The 12,172-nt window shown below is 26.8% G+C and overlaps 1 protein-coding gene across 1 annotated transcript; it reads left to right on the top strand.

Annotated features, from left to right (window-relative positions):
- Window positions 1–32: 32 nt before the first annotated feature.
- On the top strand, window positions 33–6,347 carry LOC111617621. Its single transcript, XM_023358893.1, has 10 exons — window positions 33–85; window positions 221–425; window positions 496–593; window positions 676–802; window positions 892–931; window positions 1,008–1,208; window positions 3,029–3,160; window positions 3,222–3,324; window positions 3,816–3,861; window positions 6,194–6,347. Exons 2-10 carry the CDS (start codon window positions 304–306, stop codon window positions 6,345–6,347), a joined length of 1,023 nt encoding a protein of 340 aa, XP_023214661.1. The 5' UTR covers window positions 33–85; window positions 221–303.
- The last annotated feature ends 5,825 nt before the right edge of the window (window positions 6,348–12,172 follow it).

The following is a 12,172-nucleotide window of genomic DNA, read 5'->3' as shown; positions in this document are numbered from 1 at the left end:
TAAATATGTATATTACTAATATGTAATAATAATTTTTTTATAGATGTGAAAGAAGTTGTGGAAGTACTTAATGCTGTTAAAAATGGTTAATATATATTATTTAATTTCAAAATTAAAAAATTTAATGCTTTTTTCTTTTCTTTTTGTTTTTTTTTTTTTTGATTAAATTTAGATTTTAATTTTAATAATTTCAATTTTGTAAATGTTATTAATATTTCAGATGATGTTACGACTCTTCAAAAATTACTTAAGGATGATCCATGTCTTTGCAACTGTCATTTAGATGATGGAGCTACTCCTTTAATGTATTCAGCTATGCTTGGATATCTGCATATTGTTCAGCTGTTAATAAAGTATGGTGCTGAGTTAGATAAACAGGATACAGTAAATGGTTGGACAGCACTGATGCAAGCTGTTTTTCATAAGTACTTAAAGAAATATATAATGATAAAAGGTAAAAATTGGCAGAATTTATTTTTCTTTATTTCATTACAGAAAAACAGCTGTTGTAAATTGTCTTATAGAGGCAGGAGCAAATGTAGATATCACAGCATATAATGGTTGCCAAGCTTTGGATTTGGCTTATTTATTACGTAAGAATGTGTGATTTATGTTTCTTTTGTTTCACCTTATAATAAAGGAAATTTATATTAAAAGAAAAATTTTTGTTTGTAGAAGAGCCAGATAATGAAGTGATTAAATTATTAACAAAAAAAATAGAGTCATCAACAAGTAATATTAAATTAACATCACCGTTAAGTGGAAATATTCCACTGAAAGCCTCAAGATCATCTAACAGTAGGTAAATTTGTTTACTTATTTCAATTTTTGAATTACAAATAAATTTATATGATTTTAATGAAAAACTTAGTCAATTCTTTTTATTTTCAGGTATATATCTAAAGACAGTCAAAAGAACATGAGTATTATGGTATGTAATATTAAAATAATTTGATAATTTTAATAATAAAATGTTACTTTGTAATTAAAATTAAAATCTTTTCTAGAACTGGCTAGGTGAAGTGTCATCAAATATCTTAAATCGTCTTCAAACTACAAAATTTCGACAGTTACCTTCACCAACTTCTGAAAACCATTCTCCAGTTTCCTGCGATGTGTTTTTGTCTCCTGAAATGGCTGAAAATACACAAAATGATAGAGTACAACTAAAGAATCTCAGTTTATCTTCACTGCCATCACCTGGACAAGTAAGATATTTTTTTCACACACACAACAGTTATATCTTATACATTTTATCAAATATTTATTTAGGATTCATAAGTTAGAATTATTAAGATTCAAAGTATCTATTAATTCAAATTTGTGAATTGTTAAGTAATATAAATAAATAGCATGTAAAACTGTAGCTCAAAAATAAACATATCAACACTAAACATATAGAAATCTATGTTAATTAACACAATAACACAAAAATCTGTAGTTTAGAAATGTGAAATTGTGAAAGAAACATGTATAGCAGACTTGATATATAACAGACTTGATAATTCACAATCAAATACCGACAAATATGCCATCTGACGTGACGTGATGTTTATGTCAGATGTCATCAAAGGGTTAAAAACGTTTATGCATGTCAAAGTTCTAGACTTGGAATAACTATGCTTAAATAAATAAAATGAATATGATGTAATTAGATTAAATGTAAAGAAGCTGGGAGAAATAAAGGATGACCAGGTGAAAAATTAAAATTGTATGTTTCAGATGTTTTCTCTGATATGCCACTTTGGGCACTGGTACCATGGTTTGCCACCACTGATCTATGTTCTTATTTAAAATCTGTTCTAATTACAATCTCTATTAAAATGTTGCAGGTTAGAACCTGATGATGACCATTGAATACCATTTTTGTGTTATTGTGTTAAATAAATTAATCAGAGAAAATGTAATTAATAGTTTAAGTAAATTAATTTTTAATTTGACTTAAAAATATTAATAACCAAATAAAATAGTTTTATTTACTTTTATTTAATTTTTTATATTTATTTTTTCATTTATTAGTATTTATGATGCAGATTGTACTATTATTAATATTGAATAAGTTTTTTGAGATTGTGATTTTTTCAGAATTGAATTATTAGAGTGAAAGAGCACATCTAGTATATGAGTTTAATTTCGTTGTTCTACTGAAAAGAATACATCAAACAAACTCATTGACAAAAAAGATATACCTGATAGAATTGTCCACTTACTGAAGAATGCAGCATATGGCTATGTCTCAGACATAGCTGTGTACATGTACATCTACAATTGAGAGATCTGGAGTAGCAGTTACATCTGTCAGCAAATCTATTGTAGGACAGTATACAGTGCCTGTATGGCTAATCTTATTGGCATGTGTATCCAGGCAAGAGCAGATCATACAAAATACTAAAAGTTTCTTTAAACTGTACTATTGTTTCAGAGAAAATTCTGATTTTGCTGTGATATTATAATTACTCATTACCATTATCATTATGTTTGCACTAATGAAGTTTCATTCAATTCCATCATCTCTTTTTTGATACATAACTTTTTTGTCAATGAGTGTAATTTGATTTATTTTGGTACTATGTTCAGTTACATTAACAATTAACTATTCAGTTTAATTTCCATTAACCTGCTTACTAATTTGTGCAGGTCTTGAATAGTATATTTGTACTCTCTTGTACTATAAAAGCAAATGCATAACATTTTAGTGAAACACTTCAGAGAGTACAAATACCCTATTCAAGACCTGCAAAAATTAGTAAACAGGTTAATGGAAATTATGTTAACTGATGACGAACACATCACAGTATTCAATTTAATTTTCAGTAAAGGAAAAGCTATTGCTAGGTCTTAACTATACTTGTTTTCTTTTCTGTATTTAGATCATATTCTTACTAATTATCATCTTTTCTTTTCCAGTTTGTTCATTAATATTTTTTTGTATGAATAAATTGTCATCTACCAAATTACTTTTATGCTTTATATGTAAAAAAAAATTTGTAGGACAAATTATTATTTCATTCTATAAATTACTTTTCAGTTGTTATTATCACCAAAGAGTTTTCCAAATGTTGTTGTTCCTCCACTTCTTTTTAGTCCCATTTCTGAAATCACTCAAGGAAGATTGTGTATGAAATCAGGAAAAAGAATTCCACACAGTGATAGAACTAAGGTAATCAATTTATAAATATAAAGTAAATAACATTCAGTTAAAAACAAAATATTTGTAATAGAAAATGGATTCTTTGGCTTTTCATCCTGTTCATTTATTAAAGAGAAGAAATGTATTAAATTCTCTAAATTCCAAATTATCTCCATCCAACCAAGCTGATGAAGGTGAGTAAATACTTTTAGTTAATTATGCCTCTATGTCCTTAATTTTATTTTTAATTATTATTGTCTACTAGGCCTTTTGTATACTAATAATAATTATTATACTGGTGTGATCAATTGGACACAAAGATGAAGCAGTAATCAAAACTAAAACAGAGTTTCTTTGTTTTCACAGAAAAATAGGTAAAAATAAAGAAACACTGTTTTAATTTTGACTATTGCTACATATATGTAAACATCTCTAAGTCTGATGTTATTAATCAAAGCCAAATGATCACTGTAATTATTAATAGTAGCAGAAAAAATAACTTGATTAATTATGGCAATCATTTGACTTTGACTCCTACTTCTTTGTGTCCAAGTGATCATACCAGTGTAATAAGTCCTATTACTATACAGAAGTTCTAGTAGACAGTAATAATTTAAAATAAATGCTTTTAATTAAAATAAATTATTTTTGAATGAATCAGATTTAAATTGAAATTTTATTACAGAAAAAACAGAAAAGAAATTGAATTTTAGAGATGATAAATCTCTAAGGTAAAAATGTTAGAATAATAATGGTAGAGTTTAAAGTAGCTTTAAAGCTTTCAATAGCTATAAAATATTCTTTGTCTACTATATAATGAAAGCAATCAAATATTTTACCCTCGATACTATTCTCATCCATTGTATAATCACATTACATTAAAAGAGTAGAGAGGTTGTCTGTATGTGCACAGACTTTATCTCTAAGAAATTAGAAGTGATGAAATTGAAGTTAGAAGAGGAAGTGATAGTAAGTAGGGAGGGAAAGATTGAAGGGAAGTATTGGATCACTGGGTGTCTGCATCGCATTTGTTAAACAAGTAAAAATACAATTACTTGTATTTTTACTTGTTTAACAAGATAAAATATGTACATATTTTATCTTGTTAAACAGTGATACAGTGATACAGTATACAATACAAACATGACAAGTTTGTGCATGTAGGCGGGTGCATACAGCAAAGGAGGTACCGACATATTGATTTAACATTTACAAAGGCACATGTTTTGTGACTATTTTATATAAAAATTTAGAAAATTCAGACATTCGTTATAGGAGTGACAAGATTGCGGTTATAGACGATTGTGTACAGCAAAGGGGTATTGGACATAATGGTTTAACATTTACAAAGTACATAATTTGTGACCGCTTTATATAAATAATTTATACGAATATCAACATTCGTTATAGGAGTGGAGCAGTATTATATAAAGTTAGATATAGAACAAAACATGAATATTAATTATTGATATGGCTAAGTTGCATATTTACATGGTTAATGCTGTAGATGGAATTGGCATAAGAGATAAAACATTACAAAAAATTATTATTAGAAACAATATTCTCGAATCCATGCTTGTAACTAATTATTGAAGAACATAGTTAATATAAGCCCAGTGGGTCTAATTTGCATAAGTACAGTCAAATTGCAAATTGGGCAAGTAGCCAGCTTACCTTAATTGATATCAGCCAATCCATTGTTGGTCTAGATGTGAATTGTTGTTGCTGTGTCACCCATTTTGTTGGCTGGTTGAATTTCGGCATGAATTTTTTTTTTGTGTTGTGTATGAAATTCTTCATTTTTCTTTTGTTATTGAGAATGTCAGCAGGATTGGGGGGGCCAGTTGAGTTCTGTTTGAAGACATTCTTTGAAGAGTTCTGTACATTGGTGGTTGTATTTGTTGCAGCTGAAAAGAAAATGTAGTGCATCGTCTTTACTCTGTCTATCACAATTACAGATGCTATCTATCTGCTTACCAAAATAGTACAGGTATGATAAGAAGTTCCCATGTCCTGTAAGGCACTGGGTCACCTCTGCATCTGGGCTGAAGTATTTGACTTTTTTAAGATATGAAATTGTGACATAACTTTCCTGTATCAGGACAGTCCCATTCCTTCTGCCACATATCATTGGCTGTGTTGTAGTTGATGTTTCGAGGAAATTTCAGATAGCTTCTTGTATCTGAGTTTTGAAGATAATGTGCAGGCTGACTTGGCCAACTTTTCGGCCAATTCATTACCTTTGTGGCCCTTGTGAGCTGGGATCCAACTAATCTGTGGTTACAGTTTTTCCCAGGTTTTGAACAGTCTTTATCATTCAGCAGCTAGAACAGATGGGTTCTTTTGATAGTTTAGAATATTAAGGGTCACTTTACTGTCCATAAAGATGTGATTGTCTGTGTGTTGGACCCTTATAATATGTATGGTGATTGTCTGTGTGTTGGATTGCCTTGCTAATGGCATTGTATAACCACATTATAAAACTTAAATGGCAAGTTGTAATGGTACCAAGTGAACTCATTTTTCATGAAAGCAAAATGTACACTAACTTTCTATAGAAGTTCAATGAAAATTTGATATAGAATATGCAATAACCTTCATAATTGTCTAATTGTCAATGTAATAGGAAGATTGTTGAAACAGATCATAGCAGTACAATTTTATAGTATTATAGAGGTTAAGTCTGAAGAGTCTTACTCTTCAGATTTAACCTCTTTGAGCTTAATCCTGATTTTGTAAAAGTATAAAATAATCTTTCCTGTATTGTTACTGAACATAAGGAATATGCCATTTTAGAAATAATTAATGTACTCAAGTGAAAAAATTGTATATTAATCTATCATATTTGCATAAAATTAGAGAAAGTGTCATTGAAATCAAACTATAAATATTCAACATAAAAGTTTCATATGTCTAGTTTTATTATTATAAAATAAAGTAAGTAGTATTCCATTTCAATAAGTTTGTTTCTATTGAAAGTTGTAAAGCTACTTAAGGCTTATCCTACCTATTATATTCATAATAATATCTTAAATAAAATTTTATAATTATTATTTTATTTAGTTTGGAAAATTATCAGAGATTTTCTGGAAGTTTTAGTGATACTCTTTGTAGCAGTAGTACTAATAGTAGAGCTTCAGAAAATTCTCCATTAGACAAAACACTAGTTGCAAATAAGGCAGAGGTAAGATTATTTTTTTATAATGCTGATATATAACACATTTGTATTTTAATACAATATACTATAAAGGCTTGAAAGTTTGTTTATTGTTAAAATATATAATTGATTAGAAGAATTATTTGAAACTTAAATTATTTCTTTCATTTTGTTTGTTTGGAGAGACAAATGAATTTGTATTTTCATTTATCTAAAATTTTGATTTAATAATAATGAATTGAAAAAAAATTATTACATTTTAACTTTTTGAGATGACACATGCCATTACACTGATAAAAATAAATATGATTATTCACTCTTGAAATGCTAAATAAATTCAATAGAACAATAAAATTAATGATATGAGAATGGACACCAACCAGTGCTGAACCAGTGCTAGACATGGTTATATTACTAAATAAATTAGTAATATAGCCATGTCTGGCCTGATAGAATTTGGGTTTGGTGTCTAGCTTTATTGTATATTAGGTTTAGTGGTGATGTTTGTTTAGTTAGATATAAGAATGGAAACCAATATAATGTAATACAATAAAATAATGTGATAATGAATTTTAACATTTTCAAGTGTATTATAAGTTACATAGAGTTCTATAATCAAATGATTGCCTAAATAATTGGGCTATGACTCTGCTAATTTAATGATTAATACTAAGTAATTTGCTACTAGATGTAGCCGTTAGGCACCATCTCATAACTAAATTAATAATTATAATTTTAATAATTTATTAAATAATTTAGAACCATCTGGAAGAGAAGAACTGACTCAGAGTGGGACGGTGCTTGAACCCGCAACCTCTGCTTGCCAGTTACGCCACCCAGACCTCAAACAAGTCTTTGCTTTCAGATGTATTTAAATTTCAGATATAACCTTATGCAGTTAAACACAGTGCCAGCTGGGAATGGCCTAAGTACAACTCCAGAATGGTGAAGTAAAGGCTTACTCTGGAAAGAAAGCCTTCTGGAAGCAGAGCTCTACATCTGGAAGCAAAGACTTGCTTGGGGTCCGGGTAGTGCAACTGGTAAGTGCACCACACAGCAGGCAGAGGTTCTGGGTTCAAGCTCTAGCCCCACTCCAGGTCAGTTCTTTTTTCCAGATGGTTCTAAATTATTTAATAAATTATTAAAATTATAATTATTATTTTAGTTATGAGATGGNTTTTTTTTTTTTTTTTTTTTTTTTTTTTTTTTTTTTTTTTTTTTTTTTTTTTTTTTTTTTTTTTTTTTTTTTTTTTTTTTTTTTTTTTTTTTTTTTTTTTTTTTTTTTTTTTTTTTTTTTTTTTTTTTTTTTTTTTTTTTTTTTTTTTTTTTTTTTTTTTTTTTTTTTTTTTTTTTTTTTTTTTTTTTTTTTTTTTTTTTTTTTTTTTTTTTTTTTTTTTTTTTTTTTTTTTTTTTTTTTTTTTTTTTTTTTTTTTTTTTTTTTTTTTTTTTTTTTTTTTTTTTTTTTTTTTTTTTTTTTTTTTTTTTTTTTTTTTTTTTTTTTTTTTTTTTTTTTTTTTTTTTTTTTTTTTTTTTTTTTTTTTTTTTTTTTTTTTTTTTTTTTTTTTTTTTTTTTTTTTTTTTTTTTTTTTTTTTTTTTTTTTTTTTTTTTTTTTTTTTTTTTTTTTTTTTTTTTTTTTTTTTTTTTTTTTTTTTTTTTTTTTTTTTTTTTTTTTTTTTTTTTTTTTTTTTTTTTTTTTTTTTTTTTTTTTTTTTTTTTTTTTTTTTTTTTTTTTTTTTTTTTTTTTTTTTTTTTTTTTTTTTTTTTTTTTTTTTTTTTTTTTTTTTTTTTTTTTTTTTTTTTTTTTTTTTTTTTTTTTTTTTTTTTTTTTTTTTTTTTTTTTTTTTTTTTTTTTTTTTTTTTTTTTTTTTTTTTTTTTTTTTTTTTTTTTTTTTTTTTTTTTTTTTTTTTTTTTTTTTTTTTTTTTTTTTTTTTTTTTTTTTTTTTTTTTTTTTTTTTTTTTTTTTTTTTTTTTTTTTTTTTTTTTTTTTTTTTTTTTTTTTTTTTTTTTTTTTTTTTTTTTTTTTTTTTTTTTTTTTTTTTTTTTTTTTTTTTTTTTTTTTTTTTTTTTGTTGAATTTGAACAATGAATGGGAGTGTTGTCTTGTTGAAATGTCCAATTTGGACCATCTATTATTTCTGCTATAGGAAGGAGATGTTGTTCTAAGGTGTCTTGATAATGTTCTGAAGTCTGACATCCAAAAAGAAATGCAAGACTGGAAATTCCATTGAATCCAAATGCTCCCCACACCATTAGAGAGCCACCACCTTGTTGTCTACTGTAAAACACTCAGTCTTCTTTTCTCAATCATGCAAGTAGTAATTTCAGCCATCAGGACCATCTAAGTTCCACTTTTTTTCATCACTGAAGAGTGTAGTTTTTCTTCTTTCTACTGCATATAGCTTTTGGCCTATTCCAATCTTGCTTTAAGATGTTCAGGTTTGAGATGTGGTTTTTTTTACACATCCTTGTTAATTTAATATTAGTATTTTTACTTATTATTGTGCAGTATTTTTATAAATATTTAAGTTAGACTTTCTTAAAACTTGTCTAACTGATAAATTTTGTCTAGATACCAGTCTAATAATACATCTTCCATCTGTGAGTGATGTTACTTTAGGTTGACCTGAATGTGTTGCTGGTTTAAAATTTTCTTTTCTTGCCAAAACTTTATATATTCCTGAAGCTGAATGACCTATTTTGCTTGAAATTTCAGTAATTGAATGTCCACTTGCTTTCAATCTTCAAATTTCAGTCACTTCTGGAGAAAATTGATTTTCTTTGGACATCTTGATTGTTTCATTATTTCTTTGTCAATTCCAAAAATAAAAACGATTATAAAAACGAAATTTTGAGGTTTTATTGTTATCAGTCGTAACTGATGTCATTCATCATGAATTTTTGTATTAATTTGCTCAGAAACAAATAAAATATTATTATTACCTAAACTTTTGAAACAGCAAAATCTAACAAAATTTCTATTATTCTAAGCAATTTAATAACTATTAAACCTTTAAATTTATTATTTTAATGACATTTAGTATGATGATTTAATAAGACAAATGAGGTCACAATGCAATTGAAAGTTTAGTATTTTAAAAGATTTTAATGAAAAATTATTTTATTTAAGCTCTTGGGACAGATCTTATGTGTGTATTATTAATTATTACATTTTACAAATTATCATATCTATATTAATGTATCATTAACAATTTGAGAATTGGAGAAATATGCCAATTGGATAGAGAGAAAGATCAACAGGACAATATAACTGTCTCCTGAGATTGAATTTGCAAAAAAGAATTTATTTAAAATCCTATATTTTCTGACACATTTTAGCTTTATTTTTGGTGAAAAGTAAAGCTTTTTTTGAAAATTAAATAGCAAAATTTTTGCTGAATTCAGGGAAACACGGTATGTACATACCGTGTTTCCCTGAAAATAAGACATTCTCAGAAAATAAGACCTAGCACAGGTTTTGCTGAATTGCGAAATATAAGACCTTCCCCCGAAAGTAAGACTTTTTAGTCGTAACGGTCATCGACAGATGGTTGAAAGTGGCCGTTAGNAAGTATCTAGATTCATTATGGTGATTGTTTGGCTTATTATTAACTTAAAAGTATCTAAGACAAGTGAATTAATTAGCAGTAAAATGGACTTAGGGGATTAGAGTTGATGACAAACATAACCCAGAAATAGATAAATTATAAAAAAAAATCCATGTGTAAAAATAAAAACAATTGCTAGTAAGGTGTATCCCAAAAGTTTTTAAGGTAAAATGATTTTTCATGAACTTTTAAAATATTGAACTTTTAATTGATGTAATAAGTGAAATGAGATCACAATAAATCACATTAAATATCATTAAAAAGAAAAATTTAACAATTTAATAGTTATGAAGATGCTTACAATAATAGAAATTTTGCTAAACTCTGTCATCCAAAATGTTTAAGTAAATTTTTAAAATTGTGGAAAAAAATTATTTAATGGCTAATTGTGCTCCATAATTTTTAGGAACATCAAACACATGATTTTACATTGAACTCACAAAAGTTTGTAACTATTGTGCTTTCAAGTTATATCATGAATCTTCTTGCATATTTAAGTTCCATAACATTTGAAAACTGACAACCACCTGCATACACCTGTCTTGCTACAATCCTCCATAAATTTTCTATTGGTTGAAGGTCTGAACTACTTGCAGGCCATTTCATGACATTCACTTTTGATTCTGAAGCTATTTTTGGTTGAATTTGAACAATGAATGGGAGCATTGTCATGTTAGGTGGTCCAAATGGGATATTTCATCATTTTTGCTATAGGAAGGAGATGTTGTTTTAAGGTATCTTGATAATGTTCTGAAGTCTGACATCCAGAAAGAAATTCTAGACTGGAAATTCCATTGAATCCAAATGCTCCCCACACTATTAGAGAGCTACTGAGTTTTACATCAGACCTTGTCTGATGTAAAACTCNGGATGAGGTTGGTGAATCTGTTGAACTTGTAAAGATAAAAAATGATAATAATATTAATAGAGAAATAACAAGAGGGAAAAAAGTGCTTAATGGTTAGAGGTAAAGTGCTTTTTGCTTAATGGTTCAAAACACTTTTGAATCATTAAGCAGAAAGATGATGATTGATTTTAGACAGGGAGGATGGAGGGTGAGAGATCTGAAGAGCCTTGAGTGCCAATATGATAAATGCAATTAAAAAACAAGAACATAACACTTTATTTCATATAACACAATACATTCTTTGGCCTATGGTTAGAAAGATCACTCAGCTGGAAGGAAGTAAGCCATTTTTTGATAGATAATACTAAAAAATATAAACGGTGGAGAGAAATTGTAATTGAATTAATTAATTAATGATCAAATTGGAGAAAATAATGTAAAAATTAGACTGTATCTTCTATATAAAAATTTGCATAAACAACATATTAGTAGCAATATGATAAATAAAACTTTAAATTGGAATGAAATATGGGTAAATGTTGAAGCACTTCCAGCTGAGTGGAAAGAATTCACCTGGAGGATTTTGAATAATAATGTTAAATTAAAATAAAAAATTTAAAGTAAAATAATGTTAATAAAATAAAATAAGTATAAAATTAAAAATTTATCTTTTATACTTACCAACATTGACACGATGCATAATGTTCCTGGTGGGTCCTTGATGAAACTATTTTTCATGTATTCTATGAATGTAGAATTGCATGAAAAACTTGGGCCTGGATAAATAAAATTTTTAGGACATTAATAACATGGGAAAACATTAAATACCATATTAACTTACCAGTAAGAAATCAGAACAGATACATGATTAATTGGATGCTTGCTCTGGCCAATAGGTTGATTTGGAAAGCAAGATGTGTTCTTATATTTTAGAATAAGTTGTGAAATAAGTTGTTAACTCTGATAGTAAATAAGATTTGGGAAGAGGCTAGTTTAAAGATAAAAGTTGATTGTCAGAAAGTAACATTAAGAGAATAAAAGAAGTTATATTTCAGGACAAAACATATAATATGGAAAAAAATTGATGGTAAAATTGTTATTTAATGATCAATGGTAATAGATGTAATTTTAAGAGTTTTATATTTCTGATGTTTTGTATTTTTGTGATAATATATTTGTGAATCCTATGTAATTTAGATACATTAATCCTTAAATATACTTTTATATTTAAGGATTAACGTTTCTAAATTACATAGGATTTACAAATATATTATATATATTTGTGGCCCAAAACTCCATGACTTCTTCCAATGTGGCCCAGAGGAGCAAAAGGCAACCTTTTTGCTCCTCTGGGCCACATTGGACACCCCTGATATAGAGTGATAGGATTAATAGAGAAGCAGAAAAAGTGGTTTTTGAGAAGAAAAATAAG

The sequence above is a fragment of the Centruroides sculpturatus genome, unplaced genomic scaffold (assembly GCF_000671375.1).
Source record: "Centruroides sculpturatus isolate CEXI.00-Female unplaced genomic scaffold, Cexi_2.0 scaffold3209, whole genome shotgun sequence".
NCBI classification, from domain to species: domain Eukaryota; kingdom Metazoa; phylum Arthropoda; class Arachnida; order Scorpiones; family Buthidae; genus Centruroides; species Centruroides sculpturatus.
This window is presented reverse-complemented; position numbering and strand designations above follow the sequence as displayed.

Coding starts and splice junctions, on each gene's coding strand:
- LOC111617621 (XM_023358893.1), top strand. CDS start 304: ATGTATTCAGCTATGCTTGGATATCTGCATATTGTTCAGCTGTTAATA. Junction 803..891: donor TCAAGATCATCTAACAGTAG/GTAAATTTGTTT, acceptor TTTTATTTTCAG/GTATATATCTAAAGACAGTC. Junction 1,209..3,028: donor CACTGCCATCACCTGGACAA/GTAAGATATTTT, acceptor ATTACTTTTCAG/TTGTTATTATCACCAAAGAG.